Source organism: Mus caroli, chromosome X (assembly GCF_900094665.2).
Source record: "Mus caroli chromosome X, CAROLI_EIJ_v1.1, whole genome shotgun sequence".
Classification (NCBI taxonomy): domain Eukaryota; kingdom Metazoa; phylum Chordata; class Mammalia; order Rodentia; family Muridae; genus Mus; species Mus caroli.
Genome location: NC_034589.1, coordinates 10785748 through 10802269, shown reverse-complemented (window position 1 = coordinate 10802269; position 16522 = coordinate 10785748). Strand labels below are relative to the sequence as shown.

The following is a 16522-nucleotide window of genomic DNA, read 5'->3' as shown; positions in this document are numbered from 1 at the left end:
GATATAGCTGTCTCTTGTGAGACTATGCCAGGGCCTAGCAAACACAGAAGTGGATGCTCACAGTCAGCTATTGGATGGATCACAGGGCCCCTAATGGAGGAGCTGGAGGAAGTACCCAGGGAGCTGGGGGGATCTGCATCCCTATAGGTGGAACAAAAATATGAACTAACCAGTCCCCCCTCAGAGCTCGTGTCTCTAGCTGCATATGTATCAGAAGATGGCCTGGTCGGTCATCAGTGGAAAGAGAGTCCCATTAGTCGTGCAGACTTTATATGTCTCAATACAGGGGAACACCAGGGCCAAGAGGTGGGAATGGGTGTGTGTAGGAGTAGAATAAAATTAAATTAAATTAAATTAAATTAAATAAAAAGGCTGAGTAAGCCATAGGGAGCAAGTCAATAAGCAGTATTCCTCCATGCTCTCTGCTTTTATTTCTGACTCCAGGTTCCTGTCTTGACTTCCTACCCTATGTCCCTTTTGTGATAGACTGTGATTGGGACATATAAGCCAGATAAGCATTTTCCCATCCTCGTTGCTTTTGGTTATAATGTGTTATCATAGCAATATGAAGCAAACTAGGACACACAGAAGGATAGGTCAGTCTGTGGTGGTTAATGAATTTACTGTGTTTTCATGTACTTATTGGCCAGCTATAGGTCTACCTTGGTGAAATGTCGTCTTGTGTTTTGCTCATTTCTAAATTTTTAACTGTTGACTTTTGACAATTCTTTGGGTGGGATGTAGTTTGCACATATCATTTCTCAGTCTACAACTTGTCTTTTTCAATCTTTAACACTGTTTCGAAGGGCAAAAGTCCCAAAATTTACTTCAATTATGTTTACATGTGCATATGTGCACATGCATTTATTTATGTAGAAATGCATGGACATCAAAAGACAACTTGTGGGAATCATTCCTCTCCTTTTACCACATAGGTCCTGGAGATTGAATTTAGGTCATCAAGCTTGATAGCAAGCTCCTAACCCATCTAACTGGCCTGGCCTAGGCTAAGAACTCTCTGCTCAGCACTACAGCCTAAGAATGTCTCTCTCTCTCTTTTTTTTTTAATAGTTTTACAGTTTTAATTAATGTTTATGACTCAGTCGATTTTTATATATAAGGTATGAGATTTGGATTATCAGTTTCCAAGAACCATTGATAAAAAGGCCTGAATTGCTTTTGTACCTTTGTAAAAAATTCGGTAGAGCATATGTATGTTCTGGGTACTTCTTTCTGTTCTATCCAACTGTGTCCTTCCATCTCCCATTGCCACACTATTTTTACTGCTGTTGCTACTTAGCAACATTTTATGTTATGGTCAGTGATTGCTTCTACTTTGCTTTTGTTAGGATTTTTTCTTTCTGTTTTTCTTATTTTTTTCCAAAGAATAAAGAAAATCATCATTCAGATCACAAAATGATCTTACTCTGTTAAAATAATGCCTGGGTATGTGGTGGTGGAGCATTTGCCTAGTATACATTAGGTCCTTGGCTCAAGAGAACAAAAACCCATTCTAGAACCTCAAAACAAACCTCTGAAAGCAAGGCTAAGAAAACAAGTGCATTGTTCACATTTGGGAGGGGGTGGATTTTTAAGTGCACATTGTCATGGGAGAAGGAATTTAGAGGTTGAGACACTAACTAATCAACTCAGTGAGCTTTTGATTTTAACTGACTTTAGGAGAAAGCCCTGAAATCATTCTCTTTATTAACTAGAACTTTGAGTTGAATTATTTAGAGAGAAAAAAATCAGGACATTGGGGAAGATGTTATACATCTCTCTAGACCTTGACTTAATTTTTTTTTTTACTTTCCAATTGAAATACATTATTAACTATATAAAACAGTTTTATTGCTATATTGAGTTGATAGCTAATACTCACATGCACATTTTTCTTAGTTAGATTTGCAAAGAGAAAAATTTGCTTAAGAGTGTTGGAGGATTTTTTCACATGCTTTTTTTTTATTTTCACGTTTGGGCTTCCTTCGGTGATTTTGAGTTTATTAATAAGTAATGGTAGCTTTTATACTCTCATGGTTCTGAACCCTAACATTTGACAGTTTGTTGTTGTTTTCTCTGGGCAATTTGAAATAGTTTCTGAATGACTTCTCTATAAAAGTATAAGAGAAAAAAGAAAATGAATTTCTAAATCAAATATGATATTAAGGCAGGAGAAAAAACCCACAGTCCTCTTGGAATAGAAGGAAACTAGTCCATAATATAATCAGATAGGTATACCTAAGACAAATGATTTTTAGAATATTCTATGCCAGAAATTAATTAGATGCTGTCATTCAGTGTCTCAGACCTATAATCCCAGTATTATTAGGCCAAGACCAGAAGGATCCCAGATTCCAGACCAGCCTAGAGACACAGGAAGACTCCATCTTCAAAGTATAAAAAGTAGTTTTTTTTTTTTTAAATAAAAAGTATTGTTAGGACAGTAAGATGGCTTAATGGGTAGAGGTGCTTGCCACCATGCTTGTTGTTTTTGCAGTGGTAAATCTTGGGCATTGAATAAGGGCCTAGTGATTTTCAGTAAAGTGCTATATCACTGAGCTACATCTAGCCCCTGGAATGCTAAGTATTATCTGGTTTTTCTTCAGTTCTTACATTTCTATAACTGGATGGCATAGAAGGGATTCTCTAGAACTGTCTTCTCATATATGCTGAACTTTTAAGGAATCCAGTCTGTTACTTGACCCATCTTTTCCATTCAAGATCATAGCAATCATTTTGCCAAAATGTCAATAGCACTTTTCAAAAGCAAAATTGACTATTCAACTACAATGAGTTAAACAAGGGAAGAGTATTTCCTTTTCTGCAGCAAGGTACCAAAGAATATGAGAACTGGTGCTGGGGAGACAGCATAGTTGATAAAGTGATTATGACATGAAAATGAGGATGTTGTGCAAACCCTCAGAAGCCTACATGCCTATAATCCTGGTGCTGAGGAGGATCTCTGGGGTTTTCTGACCAGCCATTCTTGTTAATTGGTGAGTGCTAGGTTCAGTGAGAGACCATATTGTAAAAACTGGACACATAAACTGGAGACATAAAAGAGAGAAGGGCTCCCCACCCCTGTTTGAGAGGTATTGACAATTACTGGCTGCTAGGGAAAAGTTAATCCACTTTCTTCAGGGATGTGGTCTCTCCTTGGAGGTGGATGGATGTGATCAAAATGCATTGTATACATGTATGAAATTCTCTTTTCTTAAAAGATATATTTATTGATTGTGAATACAATGCTCTGCCTGAGTGTATGCCTGCAGGCCAGAAGAGGTCACAAGATTTTGTTATATATGGTTATGAGCCATCATGTGGTTGCTGGGAACTGAACTCAGAACCTCTGGAAGAGCAGACAGTGTTCCTAACTGCTGAGCCATCTCTCCAGTTGAAATTCTCAAAGAATACATAGATAAATCAAAATTTTAAAATAAGTTGGAAAAGCCATTGAAGACATCTTATACTAACCTCTAATTGATACATACACACATATATCACATATACATTACATGTACATTACATATACACTATGTGTGCATGTGCATATGCATATACCTAGGCCTATACATATATATCATATCTACATATATATATACATATATATCACACATACATATACATTGCATACATATACTCTCCCATGCACAGCAAAAGAAGATAATGAAGAAGAGAAGGAAATACAGACAGGAATGAAGGAAGGAAGGAAGGAAGAAAGGAAGGAAGGAAGGAAGGAAGGAAGGAAAGAAGGAAGGAAGGAAAGAAGGAAGAAAAGGATGTAAAGCCTGATGCTGAGGCCCAGACATTGGGTTTGCATCCTAGATTAATCATTGTAACATCAGAAAATTATTCTGACTCTCCTTTGGAATTCTAATGTATAAAATGATGCTATACATGCAATTTTTCTCTGAGATTAAGAAAGCTGGGTGGTTCTTGAATGCCTGGAACAGGACTTGAAGTTTTATTAGCCATTATAGCAAAAGAAATACTTGTACCTGCAGAGATGAGGTTCTAGCTCACTGTGACCTACCTAATCAGCAGTCAAGTTCACACCACAAGCTATGTATGAGAGTATTAACTCTTATAGTATCTTCTCAAACATAATTTTCTATGCATGTAGAAAATGCTCCTCAATCTAGTTGGGTCTGCCTCTTGTCTCTAACATACCCAGAATCACATTTCTCATTCTACAAGATAATGTATTATAGAAGATTCTAAGTGGAGATCTTTGAGTTCCTATGTCCTTTAGTCATATGCTATTTGTTACACTTAGTTGCCAAAAAAGGAAATCTTTAAAAAGAAGGTATATTTCATTTCACAAGTGATTGACTGGTCGAGAATAAGACCACTACCACAATATAAAGCCACATTTGCAAGCCTTAATTACATATTGGCCAGGTGAATGGGCTCTGGCCAGGTCCATCTCTGGGTTTTCAGAAAATGGCCCTGAGGCATGTTTTACAGGGACTTTAAAAAGCAAAATCGAATTTCCTATCGGGTCCAATCAGTGGCAAGCATACACCCTAAGGTAATTTTTACCTTATGCCTACATCCAGTGAAGGACAGTTATACATCCTGACATGTTTCCTGCTTGTTGTGCCCAGATTTCAGGGTCCCCAAAGACCACCAGGTGCCTGAATCTGTATACAAAAGCAGAGTCTTTATTCAAGCTTAAGCTCTGCCCCTAAGTCTCCTCCAATGTAGCAGATTCATGCTGAGAGCTTCAACCTCAAGCAGACAGGGCTTTTATACTAATTTGAGAGGGGAATGGGGGTCTCCAGCCTGGCAGTCACCTTATTTGGCAAGCAGTATCCTGATGCACAGGGATTGGATTCAGATAGTTTGAGCAATTTATCAATAATCTCTGGAATTTTAGGCACTTTTCCTCTATTCCCTGATTGGCTCCAGCCCAGGGCAGTTTTCCCCTGGTATTTCTATTAACTAGAGTTGAAAGTGGGAACAAGCAGGCTCAAGCTGAAGTCAGCTTACAATTCAGTTTTTCCTGCAGCCCGTGTTCCTCACTGTCCACATTCCTCCTGCTTATAAGTGATCAAGCACATCCAAACTTGTTTAGGGGAGTGGAAAACACAAATAGCCTCCAGCATTTAACTTTGGTTCTCAAACCCTTGCTACACACTATATGTGAAATAAGATGATAAATCCCACATTCATGTAGCTCAGGGGAACACTGTTAAAAGTGATTTTCAGTCAAGGAAGGAAAATTAGAAAGTTCATACATGTTGAAGAACTATTCTAACCAATAATGTACTAAGAGTAGAGATAAATCTATTAAAGTATTTAATCAAATGTAGGAAACTAAGATGATATAAAATATTCATTGTATTACTTTTAATATTTTTAATAGAAAAGGATACCATTGGATATACCTGTAATACTAGCAGTTGATCGCCTCAGGCAGCATCTCGTTTGGTTCAGCCTAGGTTACATACTCTGTGCCAGAAAACCAAATCAGAAAAGTTTCAAAAAATATATTTGGGAAAAGAGAGAAAAAAATAACACAAGTAATTGAGGGTATAGGATCTGCTTCTTTTTTATTATAATAATTATTAATTTTAATTAAAAATCATTTCTTCATGTGTGTGGGTATTTTGCCTACATTTGTATTTGTGCACCATATGCCCAAGGAGGTCAGAAGAGGGCTTCAAATCTGAACTGGGGTTACAGATGGTTGTGAGTTGGCATGTGTGTGCTGGGAATCAAAATCTGATTCTCTGTAAGAACAACCAGTGCTCTGAACCCATAGAGTTATCTCTTTAGCTCTTATTATCATTTTTAATTGGAAGCCTAGTTCAGTTCTTTTTAAGAACAAAATCAGTGCTAATAGACAGCCACAATCCCAGATACTCTCTCAGTTCTAAACAAGGTTCTACAAAGAAGCTTTTCCTATTCTCAACTTAGAAATGCTAAAGGGAAGGGCCTCTAGAGAAGAGGAAGTGCTTCTGTGTGAAATGGTACAAATATGACCAAACCTGAATGGAAATGGCATCAAATGCTTGTTTTCTGTTCTATTCTTTATATTGCTAAGTTTATGCCTTTAGACCCTGGTTCTTCTCTGTTTCCAATAATTCCAAATGTTTATATTCTATGTAAAGTGGTCTATGCCACTCTAAAGTATGTACACACTCTTGAATGTGTACAAGGAGAGAATAGGTGACAATATCCAATCATCTTCACTTAAAAATAAACCACCTTTATGTTTGACTCAATAGGTTTTTTTTTGTTGACTCTGTGCCAAGTCCTGTCATCCTTATTTTTAGTAATTAAGAAGTCTAACATCAAACATAAAGATATCAATAGATGACTTATATAACATGTTAACTACACAGATGGATATCTAGAAATTATGGACATGAAGCCATGGCTCATTTGTTGAGTAAATCGATCCAATAGAAACCTTGTGCAATTTTTTTTGTTTCTCTTTGTACTTTTTAGGGTAGCCCACCAGAGATGACATATCTGACACAGTTTATAGTCATCTGCAAGTCTTTATTTCACTCAGCTGGGACCATACTCAAATGTTCCAGAATGTAGGCATGATTCCAAGTATCCAGAACATCAGAACATGGGTTTTTAAAAGGCAGCCTCAGGGGCCTTCATAGAAGTAAACAGTTTGAAGCAAGCAGTTTCACATAAGCTGAGACAAGAAGTTAGCTGGAGGGGTTCCACATAAGCAGACAGTTTAACAGAAGCTAAAATAAGCTAGTCAGGACATCCTGACCTTCCTAGAATAGAGATGGGATTCTCCATCAAGGAGATCAAATTCTAGTTAAACTTAAAATGGCCTCAGCAAGAATACAAGTTAGAGGAACCACTTCACTGCCTTGTCCTGTCACAATACTACTGCTGATTTCAAGGGCAAAGATCTTCATGATTGTGTTCTAGGTACTATATCTAACCTTGGAAATACTAGTAGGAATCAATGGGTAAGTATGTAAAATGATTTAAAGATAGGGTGAACTTCATGACGTCTGCAGATAATCTATGCAGGAACAGAACATTCTGCTTCTAGCAGCCAGGAGAAACTTCAAGAAGAGATGGCGTTTTGACAATCTTTTATTTATTTCTTATATTCTTCTGGGCTCAAGTTATTTTAAAGAAATTATAAATACTAGAAACTCAAGAGCTTTGATTTTGCAATATCTTACTTAGAAGAATTTTAAAAAGACAAAACAAAAACACATGGCTCACGGGATATTTTGTTCTTGTGACTGTGCAGAAAGCATGCTCATCAAGTTTATGTCTTTCTTTGTTGACAAATCTAAGGTGAAGTCTCAAGGCTCATTTTCACTTGGGTTATCATTGGCATTTAAATTAGTTAATCATGCCCTCATTCAAATGCTTTCTTTCCAGTTTCCATGACACTAAATCTTCCTGTTTTCTTCCTGTCTTGCAGACAGTCCTTTTTGGTCTTCTTTGCTAATTCTATACCATCTCCCTGAATTGTAACATGGGGATATTTTAAACTTTACATTTCTGTCTTGGATTTCTTTACTGTACCATCATTCAATCCAGTATTAGATTGCCTAAACACTAGACCTCAGCTGTTATATGTCATATTTTGATATCTAGCTTTAAACTCTTCTTTAGACTTCAGACTCACACCATCATCTACTAATCATCATTTCTCTGTGCTTTTTTCAAACTTAACATGGCAAAATAGAGCTCTGGATTCATGTGTGACTTTTGGGCTCTGTTTCATATCCTAGTACATAAAACTCCTCATGTCCATTTTCCCAGGCCAAAATACTTGTAGTTATTGGCCATGTGCCCCATTTTTCTGTACCCCTTATCTAATCTAGCCACAATCACTTTATAATCTACATTTTCATCGTCATTACTTCCAGCCATCTGCTTTGGTCGACCATCACCTTTTGCTTGGACTGCCACAATATAACCAGTGTAGTACTTTTGTAGTTCTCTGCCTATACCTAATATAGGGAGTAGGGGTGGGGGTAGGGGTGGGGGGAACATATGTTTATTTTGGCTCACAGCTTCTGAAGTCTATCTAGTAGAGCTCATAGCTTTGTATTTATTTATGGAGAGGTGGGATATATTATATATGCCGTGACACATGTCTGGAGGTCAGAGAACAGGAGTCTTATGGATTGCACTCAAGTTCCCAGGTTTGATGGCAAGCACCTTTACCCCCACACCCCCAAGTCATTTCAGCAGCCTGTATTTATGACCTCCACCTCATGTGTTCAGTTAATGCTCCATTGGCCCATAAGCTAGATTTATGTGGTGTCTGGCAAGGTAAGTACAAAAAAGAAGGTGAGGTAACATGGAAATCTAAAGTACAGGAGCAAATGGTGGGAGAGAACACTGTTGGTAAGGGCAGATTGCTATTTGGGATACTTGAAGGTGGCAGGTGGGAGGGTGTGAAGACTGTGACAGAAGGAAGATTCTTGGTCAGAGGAGGCTTTGCCTGTCTGTAATGTGTAACACTTGAGTATCTTTAGGTTTCTCTACACAGGAATCTACAGGGAAGTTAAAGCTGTTAGCTCCTACACCAGAGAGACAAATGAACCCATAATTTGAGGAGAGGTAGTTAGAATCTGAGTGTGGATACTGCTAACTGCTAATTGCAGTCACTCTTGGCTCCTTTGTGGTATGGGTTTTTACCATCTTCTGTGCAATGTCTTTTCAACATCCTCATTCTAAGTTTCCTAGCACCTTTGTTATGCCAACACATGCATGACATGACACAGCTTCTGAGGGTTACATTGCTGCTAAGATCACTGTTTTCTCTACCCAAGTTCTTGTCCTCCTTTTGAATTCTTTATTATGACATGGTCTCACTCTGCAGCCTAGGTTGATCTGGAATTTGCCATGTAGATCAGGCTGATCTCCAACTGTAGTCTCGCAAATGCTGGTATTACATATGTGACTTACCATGCCCAGCTTCTCTTAGTTTCTTCAACTTATTTCTGTGGCATTTGCCTCAGAGAGTCAGATATTGCCAAATTTTGCCATCATGCAAGTCACTTTCAGGATTAAAAATAAAGCATCTACAGTCCAACAAATCAATTATGTAATTAATAACTCTGTCAATTGAAATCCCAGTAAAACTAAACATTTAAAGTGGAAACTAGATCCACTTTACAAGAGTTGAAGATCATAGTAAGAAAAAGGGTAAAGCAAAATGGTGTCTTTACACTGGATGCTATGAGTCAAGACCTGCTTTTTGTTGTTCTGGTTAGAGAAATATATCAGAAGCCCAAAATTAAGTCAGCATTAAAATAATTTTTAAAATATATTTTTATTCTTTGAGAATTTCATACAAATGAACTTTTTAATTAATGGACTTATTTATTAATTCACTTTACATCCCAATTGCTGATCCCCCTTCTGGGTCTTCCTTACATTGTCCTCCCCTCATCCCCTCTCCCTGAATCGTTTTGGTGTCATATCTAAAAAGCTATTGCTAAATCTAAGGGTGTAACTGGCTTCTAGACTATGACAGATAGCTGAGATTTGCCCAAAGCCATATCCCTGGAGTCTATATAACTCAGCACCAAGTGAGTTCTCACATGATATTTATAGGAAAGATGACAATGTGGTAGGGCATTACTTGATTCTTGAGGAAAGTGAGCTTTATGTGGAACCTGTCCAGGGGTATTACTGAATGGGCCTCAAGGTCAAACTGAGAAAATGATCTGACCAAAGGGGAGGATACATCTGGACACTTTATGAAGTTATGTGGGTCAAGTCAACAACTGAAGCCTTCCAACAATGTCAAGGGCTTTTGGATTGTGGAAACCAGGATACATGCAGACTTGTATGAACCATTAGGAGAACTCTTTAGGAGATGGAGGCTGACTATGACTTAATTTTTATAGTATATTATCAAGAATATGGCCTGGTTCATTGACTATTCTGGAAGCTTGCTGAAAGAGACTGTCAAGGTATTTCAATATATGACTTTCCACATTATGGACCTTTTTAGATATTCTATCCCAGTGAACCTTCCTTTCAAGCTTGAACTTGACTTCTTTTTTGACTAGACTTTCCCATCTATTCCTGTCTATTTGTCCTCACACTCAGAACTGCTATCTATTGCTCTTCACACTCAGAAGTGTACTTCTCATGGTCTTGCTGGGAACATCTTCCTATCTCTTCTTTGCCTGATTTACCTCATCCTCCAATCCCTGATTCATCTTTTTCAACTCTTGGCATTATTTGTGCCTTCACTCTGTCCACATCATTAAAAGCTAGTAGAAGGCAAGGTTTCATAAATAGGAGAATGTCAGCTGTGAAGAATTTTCCTTTATATTAATGTTGATGAGGACAAGATTTTGTTTTCTGTTTTGGTAAATGTAATTTTTAGTTAGGCTTCTGTGAAAAGCAGTGGCTTTCTTCTCTGAAGTAATTAAGGTTTTTTTTTTCTTTTCTGTTTTGTATTCTTTGCAAATAAGTAAAGTAGTGCAATTAGCAAGCTGGTGTTCAAAATCTTCACTTGCAGTAATCATTCTGAAATATTGCAAATAGCATGGAATATTAGCTTTATTCTTTCTGCTTCTCAAAGTTTTAAATTAATTAAAATAAACTGAATATAAAATGTGGCACAACTTTATGGATAGAGATTGCCCACAGTTACTTGACTCGTCACATACATTTTATGATGGGAAAAACAAATGGGAAAATCTATTTATGTTGGAAAAGTCTTTATTGTAAGAAAAATAAAAAAGTAACTTTGGCCATTTTTATTTACTATTATTGTCTTTTGTACCCACAGATAGGAAAGGAGAGGTTCCATAAATCTCAACATTGGGGCTTTTGCAACAATGTCAGGATGTTGGTGAGTGAGGATAAGCCTGGAGTAGGTGGAGATCTGCTATATGGACAAAAGATAAAGCCTAAACACAGTGTATTTCCTAAAGGAGATGGAACCGATGCACCATCCTGGGTTGCTTTTGATAAGCAGGTAAGTCACATGATATTGGGGAGACATTAAAATGTCAAGTTTTACATGTAGATATGGGAAATAGCATCTTCAATATGTATATTAAGGTTGTTTTAATTTTTGGCTTTTATACATATTGACTTTGTGCATAAAATTTTTTCAATTTTTTTCTAAGTTGACAAAAATGTGAACAGTTGGCCCTCTGTGTCAGCAGGATCCATAGATATGGATTCAACCAACTTGCAGTCTAAAATATTTGGGATGGGGTATATCTATGTTGAGTGTATATGGACTTTTTTGTTTGGTGTTATTCTCCAAACAATCTCCTTTGGCAACTAATTACATAGGACTACATTGCACTAGGTATCATAGGTTGTTCAGAAATGAGTTAGAATATAAGAGGCTGTGTGGAGGTTTTTTGCATACATTATGCATATTCAAACATCCTTGTGTATCTCTGGAACAAATTTCCTGCAGATACCAAAGGATGACTGTACATTTAGGATGTACAACATGTGTTTTTGAAATATGTACCACCCAGGGATCCATCCCATATACAACCACCAAACCCAGACACTATTGCATATGCCAGCAAGGTTTGCTTACAGGACCTTGACAATGTTCTCTCTTGTGAATCTATGCCAATGACTGGAAAATACAGAAGTGGATACTCACAGTCATCTATTGGATGAAACACAGGGCCCCTAATGAAGGATCTAGAGAAAGTACCCAAGGAGCTNAAGGAATCTGCAACCCTATGGGAGGAACGACAATGTGAACTAACCACTACCCCCCTAGAGCTGTATCTCTAGTTGCATATGTAGCAGAGGATGGCCTAGTTGGCCATCAATGGGAGGAGAGGCCCTTGGTATTATGAAGATTATATGCCCCAGTACAGGGGAATGCCAGAGCCAGGAAGCAGGAATGGGTGGGTTGGGGAGCAGGGCTGGGGGGGGATATAGGGAGCTTTGGGGATAGCATTTGAAATTTTAATGAAGAAAATATCTAATAAAAAAGAAAAAAAGAAATATGTAACACATTGTGGATTGGCTAATTCAAGCAAACTAGCATGTGTATTACTTCAGGCTTTTCTTGGTAAGAAGTTGTTTTTGTTTGTTTGTTTTGTTTTTAAAGACAGGGTATCACTATGCAGCCCTGACTGGCCTAGAACTATCCATATAGACTAGGATGTTCTCAAACACCATATAGGCCAAGTTGGGCTGCCTTTGCTTCCAAAGTGCTGGTCAGAGGTGTGAGTCACCATGCCCAGTTCAGAATGCTTAAAATCTACTTTCTTGGTAAGTATATAATACATTACTATTATCTGTAGTTTCTGTGCTATGTGCTACATTTCCAGAACTTATTCTTTCTATTCAATTTTAATTTTGTATCCTTTACACAAGGTTACTTCCTGCCTAGCCTTAGACAAAAAAATTCAAGAGCAAAGGTACTTTAAACAAAGAAAAATGATCTTTGCTCTATTGTTTCTGATAAGGCACTTTTGTTGTAGGGTATCAAATACTTATCTTTCCCAAATAGTGCTTATCAATCTTCATCTTATGCCTTTCTCTAGACAGAAGTATCTAAGAGTCAGGTCACCATGTCACTTTTGCCATTAACTAATCTTGTATGTTCTAAATGAGGCATTAAATAGGAATTGAAAAAAATGTTTCCTATGTTGCATACTAAATTAAGTTCTCCATCCCTAACTACTGTAGCGTGTGGTGATAAGTGCTAAAGTAAAAGGAAGATATGCCATTATTAGACAAGGCCTCAAACTCATTTATATGGAAAGGCTGGTCTTAGAGTCCTGATTCTTCTGCTTCTGTCTTCTGAGGGATGGATTACATATATACACCATTATACCTTAATAATTTTTAAGGTACATGTTTGCAAAGAATACACACAGAGATACAGCCAATAGTTCAATAAAGGGGGAATGCAGTTTGTATCTTGTCATCTATTTTTCTCTCTCCCACTCTAATGATGGGGACTCTAATGATGTTCTTAAACTTGTTAGGCTAGCACTCTGTTGTTGACCATACCATCAGTATTTTAGTATCTATAGCAGGGAAAAAGAACAAAGGAAAGAAATCCAAGACAAGCAGTTATTTTCTATAAGGCAGCATATGGATGTGCCATGTTTACAACAATCCTGAATCACAGCTTTATGCTTTGTTCTCTAAAATGAACTTGTTATATTGTTTTAGTCCCTCCCTGTAAATTGAAAAGAATTCAGGGCTAGATAAAGAATTCAAATCACAATATGCTCAGTTTATCAAGTGATTATTTTTTTAGTATGTTTTAACATGGATCAGTTGGCAATACTTTGATTCTAATCAAAATGTCCTGAAATATGGTAGAAGTGACACATTCCCATGTCATCTGTGATATTATACATCAGTTAAAGCTCATGCTATTTGAAGCCCAGTTTTGATACTTATAAGAGATGTAACAGACCACAGGGAGGCTTCTTTCCCTGGGAAAGCAGCTTGATTTTCAACATGGGCCAATATTTCTTTAAAATTTTTTCCACGTCTGGTTCTGTTGTAGACTTAAAGCTCAAAAACAATTTCTGGGCTGACTGACTTGGAACAATTATGCCTGGGTTCCTGCAATTCTGTATCTTTTAGAATATTTAATTTTTAAGGGCCAAAGAAAAGATTCTATTTTTACTTCTTAAGTAAAAAAAATTTGTTGATAATATTTTTAATCCAGCATGGAAATAATAATATACCCTGCACCATTCTCTTGCATGTAACTTTGAAAATTCTCTATTTCATTTTTTTCAATATTTAATATATGCATTTTAAGATACATTTTCACTTCTGTAAGTACTTATAAAATTATGTAGAATATTTCATGAAGGTGGAATTATAGTAGCCTGAGACTGCATGAGAAAATAAAGAGCTTGCTCCTTTCAAATATGACTAAATGCAACATAATTCTTTTGCTTATTTTGTTGGTCAACAACAATTAAATATTCATTGAGCTTTAAATAAGTCCCTAAGCCTCTGAGATATTAATGTGCCCTGACAAGATGGTGATCTAGCCAGCAGATCCTAGTTACTACCCATAGCAAATCATAAAGTGCTCAACAAAACAAGTCAACACCTGTTAATCATTTGTTTTCTTAAAATGAGACACTTTTAACATGTTGCCAGCTTTTCAAATAGCTATTAATCCCAGAGATATGTGTAAGGTTACACTCTCAAATAATACAAAGTAGAAGTGAAGGCAATTCTTTGGAGGCTATATTCAAACGAGTATCTGTATTAAATGTTATTGATGCCCAACCAGGTCCACATTAGGAGGTGTGTTCCCAGCCCCTAGTTGCTGTGACTGCTTTTCCACACTTATAAACCTCTCTGGAGCCTTGCCCATGCTGATGGAAGTTGAAGCACCCAGACATATCCCAGCCCTTCCCTAGAAGCTGATAAGATTAATCAAAGCCAAGGGGTTCTGCTTCATTCCCTCAAGGTGAACCAGTTATATGCAATGATCCAGGCTCCCTTGGTTTGTAAGGCCAGAGTTCAACTTGCTCTGTGAACGCATGATTGCTTTGCTTATTTCCCCTTCCTTTGGTGCTTCTATCCCATCCTTAAAAATTCCTCTCAAGGGGGCTGGTGAGATGGCTCGGTCGGTAAGAGCACCAACTGTTCTTCCGAAGGTCCTGAGTTCAAATCCTAGCAACTATATGATAAGCTCACAACCATCTGTAAGGAGATCTGACTCCCTCTTCTGGAGTGTCTGAAGACAGCTACAGTGTACTTACATATAATAAATAATTAAATCTTAAAAAAAAAAATCCTCTCAAGATGTGATACCAGTTCTGCCTCTCCTCTTGCAGTATCCAGTTGCTGCTGGTATATGAGCTCAGAGAGCACAGGGCATAGTGGTTCCAGATTCCACTTCTGTTGATGAGGTGTCTGGATACCACTGCTACACTTGTTCAGAGAGGACAGGACAAGTCCAAATTGGATGGGGTCCATAGTATGTCTTTTCCTTTCAGGAGTCATATGCTGCTGCCTGCCAGACCAGGAATGGGTAAAGTGGAGACTTCTCTGATAATGGTGTAAAAAATAAAATGTAATCCCAAACCAGGGTTTCTACCCAGCCTTTGACCATTTAGTTCCCCAACACACAATCTTTATATATACAATAAGCCTTAAACAGCACAACAGCTGGGCAAATATCTACACTCTATGCTATTAAATTTCTATTTTCCTATTGATAACCCTGAATTATTACTTACTATTCATCTGGGCTGCTCTTAACTCCAAATGGCCAGCCCTCACAGCCACATTTTTATGGCTCACCTAACTGATCGTAGCTTTTCCTTCTTCTTCTAACTTCTTGTTCTCCTTGTTCTATGATCCCAAGCCCAGGAAACCTAAACCCCACCTGTGGCTTTTTCTTCCCAACTATTGGCTATTGACATCTTTATTTAGCAATCAGAAATAACTTGTGGGGGGCAGGGTCACAGGTTTACAGGCAGACTCCAGGTCTTGGGGGCCCATACTTGGCATTACAGAAGAGAGCAAGACCAACCTCAACAATTCCCCTTTTAGTCCAATAAAAGGCTCATATTCTCTCAGATATGAATTGAATAAAATTAAAATAATTATGAAAAATATAAGGTATAATATATATTTATAATGTATAGTCCATTATATTTGCCATTTTAAATAAAGTATTTTATCATTTTAACTTATTGAGTTTATAATTCTGTACCTCAGTCTTCTTGGAGATTAATATCTCTAGATAAATATACTTATATCTATTTCCTCTTTATATAAATTTAATTAATATCCTTTCCTATATTTAACTTCATTTAAATTTCCTTCTATTTACTGTATAAGGCTAATTTCAGGCCAACATATACGTGTCATGTGCTTAAGGTAGTGTTGAAATGTTAATTCATTTTATTTTCCATAATTTTTTTGATTGCAGGAGGCATGCAGCCTTGCATTCTGCTCTATGAACAGCAGGACTTTGTCTGCTTCATTGCACAGCAGGGGCTTTTTAGCATGTACGTGCTTAAGCTGCATCTCTAAGGCAGCATAGAGCAGCATTTGAGAAGACCTTAGGCTGAAGTCCGAGCCTGCTGCTTGGGGTGTTGTTTGGTTTGGGGGGCACAGCTGTGTCTTAGCTTATCCTATGAACCCCAGAATCATGTGCGCCAAATCTGTATATTTCCTAGTCCTAAACCCCGAGGATCTTGGAGAAAAACTGTGTGGCTCAGAAACTAATTCTCTCTGTTTTCTATCTTAAATGGACAGCATGTGTTTTCCATTAGGCGATGTGAAATTGAATTATTTTTTTAAAAAGTTTTTGCCAGACTTTGAGGTGCCAATATGTTGTAAAATATTTTAATCCCAAACTGGGATTTCTATCCAAACTTTGACCATTTAATTCCCTGGTAAAACACACACACACACACACACACACACACACACACACACAAACACACACACACACACAACCTTTATATATACAGTAAGCTTCAAACAGCACAAAAGCTAGGCAGATATCTACCCTCTGGTATTAGAATCTACTTTCCTATAGATAACCCTGTGTTATTACTTACTATGC

At 37.4% G+C, this 16522-nt stretch overlaps 1 protein-coding gene across 1 annotated transcript in view; it reads left to right on the top strand.

The window, feature by feature from the left end:
* Efhc2 (EF-hand domain containing 2) overlaps positions 1–16522 on the top strand; it is a 183214-nt gene that overhangs the window by 19760 nt on the left and 146932 nt on the right. Inside the window, exon 2 of the mRNA XM_021153766.2 lies at positions 10760–10948. Within this exon, the coding sequence (XP_021009425.1) occupies positions 10760–10948 (189 nt within the window). The remainder of the gene's footprint in view (positions 1–10759; positions 10949–16522) is intronic.